The 9,904-nt window shown below is 40.2% G+C and overlaps 1 protein-coding gene across 1 annotated transcript; it reads right to left on the reverse strand.

Moving 5' to 3' along the window:
* Positions 1-3,879: 3,879 nt before the first annotated feature.
* GSX2 (GS homeobox 2) lies at positions 3,880-5,573 on the reverse strand. The gene is made up of 2 exons (XM_044061955.1): positions 5,104-5,573; positions 3,880-4,606 (listed from the first exon to the last, which is right to left on the reverse strand). Exons 1-2 carry the CDS (start codon positions 5,492-5,494, stop codon positions 4,257-4,259), a joined length of 741 nt encoding a protein of 246 aa, XP_043917890.1. The 5' UTR covers positions 5,495-5,573; the 3' UTR covers positions 3,880-4,256.
* Between the last annotated feature and the right edge of the window lie 4,331 nt (positions 5,574-9,904).

The raw sequence follows: 9,904 nt of genomic DNA on the forward strand, positions 1-9,904 counted from the left end.
CTGCATGCTTTATACCCCTAACTACCTGACGTCATGGAATATGAGACAGCAACCAATGCAGGACCCAAGACTTTGTTAATCAGGCCGACAGAGCTACTGCAAGCAGATAACCCAAAAGTGATGACTGCAACAGTGAAACACGAAGAACATCTGCAAGAAAAAGCAAGCCAAGCTAGAGTTTTCACTGTGTGATACCTTAAACCTCCTGCAATATAGTCTCATAGAATATTTCCAAATGACCCCTTAAGGACATGAAGTGCTTTTAGCTATATGGCTTCTGAATGTCTTGATTTTCTTAAGTCTTTGTGCATACATTCAGGCTAATAAAGCTAAACTCCACTAGCTGTGGGCATGCATGCTTCCTCGGCCCTTTTATGCTGTGCTGACTAGGTTGTAAGAAGGCCTAAACATGAATGACCACTGATAGTGGGATTTGGCTTTATTGGCCTGAATGTATGCACAAAGTTTAAAAAAGTAAAAAGTCATGGACATTCAGAAACCATATAGCTGAAACACTTGATGTCCGTAATGGGTCATTTGCATATATCCCACGGTTTAATACAGAGGATAACACTTGGTGCAGCAACATTTAACAGGATTATAATTACTGCTACACAGTTTGCAAAGCATAATTACCTAGTAAATGTTTGGCCGTTGGTCAATATTCCTTATAGTGCATGATATTCTGAATATTTTCTCTTGTTGTTGTGTTTTTCCGCTTTTCCTGGTTAGGGGTCGCCACAGCGGAACTCCGGTCCGCTAATGATTGGCAGTAGACTTTTACGTGCCGAGTTGCCGGCCCTGACGCACAATCTTCAACGAAGTTACGCCCATTCACGCATGTCTCCGCGCGGAAGACGCTCTAGCTGAGAATCGAACAGGACAACGTTTTATTGTGAGGAGAAAACGCTACCGCAGCATCAGCACACCGCAGTTTTCTGAATATTTTCTCTATTCTGATAATTTAATTTCTTGTTTTTATCATTTTTGTGGCATGTTTTTCAATTGTTAGCCTCGTCAGAAATAGTATAGGACCTGTCTGATTTCTCCCTTGCACAGCTGCAGTGAAATAGCCTTGCAGATGCTTCATTGATATTTTTGCTCCATATGCATTTTGTTTTTAGGTGGTGCTGGAGTGTATTTTGTTTGGATGCTGTTATGCTTCTTTCCTTAATTCCAACATCTTGATCGATATAAATTAATTTATTAATACGTTTTGTGAAATAGACAAAGTGGCATAGCAATACTGCATTCTGAACATTTTGTTTAACTGGACAATTTATTATTTTATTTTGTTAACCGAGATAGTCCCACTAGACTATCGGTCTCTTTTCAGGGTCGACCCGATGTTGTATTTATACTAGAAACAGAAATTTAGCCAGGGCATAGAGAAATTTCCCCTACTCTTTTTCCACGGGTGCTTTAGGATCCTTTACATCCGCCTGAGCCCCCACTAACTCAAGTTAATGGGCCCTCGGTTTAACGTCTCAACCGAAAGATGTGAGGTTGTTGTCATTACTGCATCGGAAGTTCAACACTGCAGTGTCATTACTTGCTGTACCTTGTAGGAGAATAGAACCCAGAGCCTACCACCTCAAAGACTTGTGTGATACCTGTTGTGCCACCGACAGTGAGGAGAATGCATATGATGAATTATTTTGTGGAGATTAATGATTGCCTTGGTGGATGATGACTCAAGGCAAAATGAATAGGCATTTTGGACATTTGCACTCATTGGGCCATTAAGCATAAACAAACAGAAAATGCCGTGGTGTGTATATCACTTGTCATTACAAAGACAGATTAGGTACAGGAACAGCAGCCACTCACAAGCCCATTGATTCCTATCGTCAGCCAGGACCCTTTTGGAAATTAGGAGCTGCAGAGAAAATTATGAAGCCAATTATCCTGCTTCATGAAGTTTCACTCTGGGATAGATCAGACTGAATGGCCAAATGCACCTAGTGAGCAGAATTAATTTATCTTTGCAACATTCACAGATTATGCACCATAAAATAGAACATTTCTAAACTACTGCATTAAGCACACTATTCATCTCTGAAATGTTGTGTGCACCACACTGAATGGAAATGTGTCCGTGCACTGTGCCACTAATTTCACAAGTTCCATGGGGAATGCAGAGTTCTCGATTCTTTCACTTAGATTCTCTTACCCTATACTACTCTCATAATGAGAAAAAATGCATGCAAAAAATGAAACAAGTGTGCACAGTTAATAAAAAAGTATTTTTACTGCGTGGGAGCGAGCAATAGCTCAGTGTATTGATGAGAAAAATAAATAATAAAGTTCTTTATCTTACAAATTAACTTTTCTTAACTATGTTTAAAGACGTATACTTAGCCACAATTGTCAATCCCATCTGACACAACTGCCTCCTCACACAATTTGTGATCCTGCAAAGTGTAAGCATCTCCCACTTTGGGACTATATTCCATGGGAATACAATATGTCATTGCACTTTGGGACACTCGGTGTTGATAAGCTTTATTTAAACAAGTGGTGCACTTCAGATAATTTGACTTCTGTGGCCACAGCAAAGTTGTGGCTAATAGAACATAAACGGAGTTTAAACGAAGATAAGTGTGCTGTTTTAGGAAAGATCTACTGATGAGACAGGTCTTGCACTTATTCATATTCACAACACATTCGAAAGATTACAGGTAGGTAGGGCCCTTTTGCAACACGTTTATAATGAGTTATTTTATTTATCCATGACACAGTTTTTAAGTCATGCTCTAAGTCCGCTCAGAAAAAATGTCAACAACTAAAAGTATCCTGCAAAAGTAAGATCTATCGAAATTAAGTATATTTAATATTTAAGAAGCAGTAGCATTTACTTTTTTGCTACTTCTCCAGCTAGATTGAAATTCTTTTCGTCTTTTTCCAAATGTTAGATGTCTGATGCAAAGTTTCTGCATATAATGGATGCTTCTTTGCAACTCCTAATATAAGTAAATTTGTGTGTACTATATACTATGTCTGCATTTGGTGAAATGTTTTATAGACCCCAGAATTCCACATAAATATATTCATTATCGTTTCCTTCCACGTCTGCAAAATGGGGCCGTGGAACTTTGGTCCGTTTTTCCCAAATTTTGGGTGTGTTTGTCCAATGTATTCCCTCCATGTGCGTATATATGTGTGTGTGTGTGTGTGTGTGTGTGTGTGTGTGTGTGTGCGTGTGTGTATATATATATATGTGTGTGTGTGTGTGTGTGTGTGTGTGTGTGTATATATATATATATATATATATATACACACACGCACACACACACACATGTATACTGTCATTCACAGAGATGCACACACTACTCGAACAATGTATACACACACACACTTATACATCCAACACGCACTCACTGACTCACTCATTCGAATAAAACTAAAGTCAGTGCAGACACTTAGGTTTACAAAACCCATGGTTTTTGCTTGCCAATCTGAGAAGTAATGTTTTAGCTCAAAACGTGGTTGCTGGCACTCTTGTGTAATGAGGTCGTATTTGTTGTATCACGTAATTCACCTATGTCACCAGATAAGAACTACTGAGCTACACAGAACGTCCAGTGTTTTGGCTTTGTAGGTTTTATATAGTATTTTTTTTAAAATAGACCCTAAATATGTAGACTGTTCTACAGGACAGATTATTTGGAAAAGGTGTCCAAAGTCTAAACTGTGTGTGTTACAGACAGAAACCGATAAAATACACATAACATATATAATCCAACAATTATTAACGTCAAAGCAAAAAAAAAGCGCAATCAAAACACTGCATCGCGTTTCCAACTCAGTTTTATTTAAATAAATATAAATATAAACTTTATATAAAACTATTCATATATGAGCTTAATAATTCGCCAAGTATAACCGGAAACCTATGTACACATTTTTGTCATAAAATACTACGCGTGTCATCATCATCTAGCTGTGGACATTTTAAAACTGCTTGTCCTTTAATAACTTAAAGCAGAAAATAAACTTATATTATTTATGAATGGCTGGTAGTAAAACTAGTAATCAAACTCATATTATTAATGTGTGCTACCATATGCTGAAAATAGTATATTGCTATGGTATCTTGCTTTAAAAGTATTCTGGCACAGCAATTTACCAACTGCATCTGAAGTTTTTCACCTATAGATGAGAATATGACTGGTGTAAGTGCCAACAGTCAGTTCTGTACAAAGTCTTTTTGTAGATACATCGCTATTTAAAAACGTGTCCATTTCCCCCTGAGTTCATAAAGGTGACATTTCTTTGTCGCCCTCACTGGCTGGGGACAGGGACTCCTCGTCTTCAGAGCGAGGGGGATAGTGTCCTTGCTGCAGACTGCTGGCACAGTTACAGCCTCCCACATGGCTGTGCCGGGATGTTCCCTTCCCTTCCTTCTTGTGCTTCACCCGGCGGTTTTGAAACCAAATCTTCACCTGTTTTTCCGACAGGCTGAGGTAGGTGGCTATCTCAATCCTCCGGAGACGAGACAGGTACATGTTGGAGGAGAATTCCCTCTCCAGCTCCAGTAATTGCGTGCTGGTGAAGGCTGTCCTCATCCGTTTGCCATTGTGAAGCTGGCTGCTGTCCGGTGATCCTACATTATGAGAAAGAGACAGGTTTCAGTTATTCTTGGTAGAGTTCAGTCCAAAGTCGTATAATATAATGTTTTTTTTTTACTAGTCAATAGTGAAAGGGTAAGACAACAAGGAGTCCCATAAACTTCATCAGGTTGGCATCTACTAGTTACCAGTGTAAACGGCAACAGATAAGTTTGGAAAACAAAGCAGAGCGCACACCCTTACACATGTACACAACTACTACACCACACACACACACACACGCACGCAGACATCCACACGCACCTACAGCAACTTCGGTATGTTAACAGTATTCTGGTAACATTTTTAATATAAGTAGTAAATAAATGGTCGATTTGAAATTTCCCCCGTTAAGTATTGTATTCTGGTAACATTTTTAATATAAGTAGTAAATAAATGGTCGATTTGAAATTTCCCCCGTTAAGTATTAATTTGATAGCAACATGTATTTACTAAACGTTGCTCTGGTTGCAGCGTGAGAATACACACTTACCCTGAATTGGTAGGCAGTGGTAGCGCCTTGGATCTGTTGCGCTGTAGGCGGGGGTACCGCAGACAGGTGGGTGTCCGGGATGACTCTGCAGAGGGTGACTTGGATGCTGAGGTACCCTTTGACAGTACTGTGTGTCACTGTTCGGAAACTGACTCTTGATCAAGGGCAAAGCGGATCTAGACGAATGCAGGTGAGATGCAACACACAGGGTACAGATGCAAAAAGTGCCCGTCTTGCGTGAGGGACACACTGGAGCGGCCACAGTCATCATTGGCGACGGCATGCTGATGGGAAGGAGAAAGTCTTGCGCATGATGGTCCGGTAATGGTGGCGGAACCGGCCTGGAGGAGTCTTTGATGATCAAAGAGTCCACATAAAATGACCTGGACATTGTGGTTTCTTGTCAGATCAGTTTTGGTTAACTTTGCTTGTTACCGCTGCTCTTAGGTTATGCACTGCAGCCGTCTGGAGCTGAGAAGGTGCTTATGTGTGAAGGACAAACAAAAGGGTCCCAAGAGAGGGCTGGTCCTAACATCCCCACGTGTGGGCTTACTGTTTCAGGGATTTTTTTTAAACCCTCAATGACCCAGAAAGGCATGTGATCCACCATCCCCCCAACTTGTAACCCCATCACTTTGACAAGCACTTTGATAGGCAACAGAGAGACAAATGTTTTGCTGAAAAGTTTATTTTTGACCATTTGCTCCAATTTCTAAATTCTTGTTCGGCCACAATCCTCAAATTAGAGAAAAGAAAAAAAAGAAAGAAACACAAAAGTAAGAGACGTGGAGACCGACAGGTTACAAGCGAAGGAGTCTGACAGATTGCTAAACATAAAGTATAGTGTGGCTTATCAGGTTGCTTTCAATGCTAACAGTTCTACTTTCGACTGTTTACTAGTTGTGGCTGAATTGTATGTCAGCCTGCTGTGATTTGAGCACAATGTTATGATTTTTGCCCTCAGAATTAGCCTTTCACCTCTTGTAAGTTATACATGTTTAAAAGCGTACGTACTAAATAACAGAGTTAAGCCTGCAAAAAAAACTCTTTATCACTTATTGCACGAGGTCTAGTGGCTGAAGGCCCTTTTGTTCTGAATAAATAAATAAATACAACAGTAGTCCTCTCTCTAGCCATCTTCTATGATTTTAAAGGAGGGTGCTATGATTTTTAATGTTCGTACTTTGAGAGCTATGCTCTAAATTATTGGCATGCGTCAGGCTGAGGCATGCACTCTTGTTATGATTTCTAATTCACGCCTCTTTACCTGCAAGCAACGACAAGCTGTTTCAATCGAGAGCAATGTGCTAGCCTGTAATACGGGTCTGGGGTGCAGGTGCAAAGATATCAGTGGCACTACCAGTGGAGTGCACGTGCAATGATTAGTGGCACTACCTGTGGAGCCCACACGCAGAAATCAGTGTCAGTACCTTAAGTAAATAAGCAAACAGAAGTAAATAAAATATTGCATCTTATGTATATATACAGTGTAAGACGAAATGCTGGTTTGCACAAGCAATGTTAACACATCAATTTATTGTTTATTGCGCATCCGACGAAATCTGCCATTTTTACATGTGAAATAGTGTTAACTGAACTTGTATTTTGATAAATGTTATAAAGTCTTAAGACATGCACTAAGTCTCTGAGAAGTGAGTAGTCCAGTAATCCTACAAACAGACTTGACGAAAATGCTGCGATGTGTGTATTTAGTAGTCTCTAAAAGATGGAAGAGACACTTGGGAAATCAAATTATCTTACATTTTGAGTATAAATGTCTACGATTTGTTGAATAGTTAAATAAAATAAAAAAAAAAAAAAACAGAAAAACATTTATATCGGAATGGCAGTAAAACAAAGCATCCTGGTTGAAGTAATGTGCAGCACACGCGTCGCCATCCCCACCAAAAGAAAATGCATAATTTGCATTTCAGTCCTCATTACCATCAGCATGTGAGGGCGGTGGGCTCAGCTAAACATTTAATGCATTCAATCTGCTTTTGACACGCGGGTGCAGAGCGGTGCAATTATCCAGATTTTTCACAGCTCCTCAGTTTGGGGTCCTGCTTCTCACAAGTTAAAGTATGACATTATTAATTTAAAAGTTTAAGTGGAATTCCAAAGACATTTGTTAAGTAGTCCATTGTGTGATGCCCTCACAACCTCTAAATCAGGTAGATGACAATACTGTTTGTGTGCTTGGAGGGGAAACACATTTTTGAAAACAGTAAATATGGGAAATGTTTATTGCCACAACAACTAAATACCATACATTTAAAACTAAAACAAGCTTAGAAAGTTAAAAAGTCATGGGATTTAGAAGATGTATGTATTCCTCCAAGGTTTCCAGAGTGCCAACTTATCTATCAATATTCAGAACTAGAGCAGTGTTTGCATCTATGTCTGTACACAAACACAGAGAGAGAGAGATGGGCACATATATAATACTGGTGTTACTAATATAATCAGATAGGTGAAAGTAGAATATGAAGCCATAATATAAAGGGCAGTTGGGATAGCATGCTAGTTCATTAGCTCTTTTTGTGTACATTCTCAGCCAAGCCTTGTGCTCACGCTACTAATGTGTAAAGAAAGCCTTTCTCTGTAGTTACATATGTTTGTACACACAAATGCTGCTGTGTCCCATCCCATCTCAATCTGATATCTGAGATACAAACCACTGCACCATCTTCCAAGTCCCCAGAGTGTCTGTTCATCCCATTCAGTATGCACCAAGCTTTTGGTGACTGGCAGAGCTGGGCATGGAGAACAGCGTGGTCTAGAGTAAGCCTACAAACAAGGCATACTTTTAATCAACATTTTTGTCACTCTTTAAACCCACAAACTAAAATGTATTTCTTCCAAATGGAATGCAACTACTATCAATGGCCATGATACAGTCAAAGAAAAGCAGTCAATACTGAAGTTGTATAGTGAAAAAAAAGGAACAATTGCAGTAACAAAGGGACAGCAGTCATCATGCTATTGAAAGCATTACAGTGAACCTAGAGAGGTAATCAGACTGCATACAGCAAAATGGTGTTACACATCTGCAGTAGTGAAAGTGAGCATTTATCACGCAACTCTGGCGTAGAGAGGATAGGATTTTTATAAAATGAGCTACAACCATGCTATACAAGTTGTCAAGTACAAATGCACTACCAAGCATAACGTAAGTGTGCCACTCACCCAGATCTAAGTGCTACAGCAGCCAAGTAAATAATATCCATGCAAGCCCCTGGCAACCATCTAAGTGACAAATGTTCTGATGTTGTAACACAAAACATGTTGATGCCAGACTTGTGGAGTAAAGGTAAGTGCAAAAAAAAAAATGCATTATCGGCTTCTTTGGAAAGCTGACTCCCCTGGGGAACAATCATATTAACAACACATCCCTAAGAGTTGAGTTAGTAGTTCAGGATTTGGGAAATTATGTGGACAGTGACCTAACCTTTGGCCAGTATGTGTCTGCTGTGGTAAGGAAGTCATTCTATATTGCACGGCTCATAAACAAGGGGATTGCTTCTAGATCCAAGGATGTCATTGTCTCCCTTTATTCATCCCTCATTTGGCCAGTCATTGACTATAATGCTCCTTTTGACATGCATCTGTCCAGGCACATGAAACAACTGGAATGGCTGCATAGATACCTTACAAAAAGGGTACAAGTCCTAAACAAATATGTCCTACTTATACAACCTCAAATTCCTATTGCTAAATTTGGTCTTTTAATGACTACTAAGAGGTGACCTGTGTCTGGCATACAAGGCATCCTCTGATCCATTACTGATGGAGTTAGTGCACATCTGCAAGTCAGATGTAATAAGAAATACCTAACTCGGGGAACTAAGCCTCTTCTGCAACATTAACAGAATGGTTTGGAAGGACAGGTATATAGGTTCATAGGTAGGTACTAGGCTATCTGCCCAAAGGCATTTATTAGCCCAGCCAGAATGTGATTAGTTCCCTGTGCCTCTGTCCAGCAGAGCCACTGAAGTGATCCCCGGGGTAAACTTTCTGTTTCCCATTCACTTGTCAAGGTTTCTTTTGAAGAGTGTTAGTGAGGAGATCTGCCTAATGTAGATTGGAATCTTGTTCCAAAGCATGGGAAGTCTCTGGGACAGGAATCTATCCCTCCAGCACATCCTATTTATTGTTGTGGTGAGGTTTAGATCCCTAGTGCGTGTGGCTCGAGGGGATATGGTTTTCTTTAGGTGGAGCATGTCCATCAATTCTGGGTTGAACATGGCCTTGTATGTCAGGCAGAGATCACCTCTCAGTAGGCTGTATGCAACCGAGTGCAGCTAGAGTTTCTTCAGTTGAGCTGCATAGGACATCTGTTTGAGGCCAGTGATCCTCTTGGTGAGGTACTTCTGTGGTTTTCCCAGCTGTTGCAGGTGTCTTGTAAGGTACATCCCAAATGGGGCATTGTACTCTGTGATGGGTCTGATGACTGATGAGTAGAGGGGCACAATGACCTCTTTTGATCTAGATGCGAACCCTTTTGTGATTAGCTGGGCCACATAGAAGGATTTTCTAACTACTTTGGCAATGTGATTATCAAAGGAGAGATTACTATCTACTTGGGTGTCCCCATCCCTTATTACGTCTTCCATATTTAGGGGACTACCACCTATGTGGTAGTTTGTGGGTACTTTGCTTTTTCCAAAGGGGATGACTATGCACTTTTTGGCATTTAGCTTGAGGCAATGATTTTGACACCAGGTATCCATCTCAGTTAGACCCTTTTGGAGGATGTCTGTGTCAGCCGGAGAGTCACTTATAGCCCCTAGTTTGCAGT

This window comes from Protopterus annectens, chromosome 2.part0 (genome assembly GCF_019279795.1).
Source record: "Protopterus annectens isolate FY-2018-M chromosome 2.part0, PAN1.0, whole genome shotgun sequence".
NCBI classification, from domain to species: Eukaryota; Metazoa; Chordata; order Ceratodontiformes; family Protopteridae; genus Protopterus; species Protopterus annectens.

Bases quoted from the DNA above. Each gene is read 5' to 3' on its own strand.
- GSX2 (XM_044061955.1), bottom strand. From the start codon at position 5,494: ATGTCCAGGTCATTTTATGTGGACTCTTTGATCATCAAAGACTCCTCC. The intron at 4,607-5,103 runs GTAAGTGTGTAT...CTCATAATGTAG, and splicing joins CCACTGCCTACCAATTCAGG to GATCACCGGACAGCAGCCAG.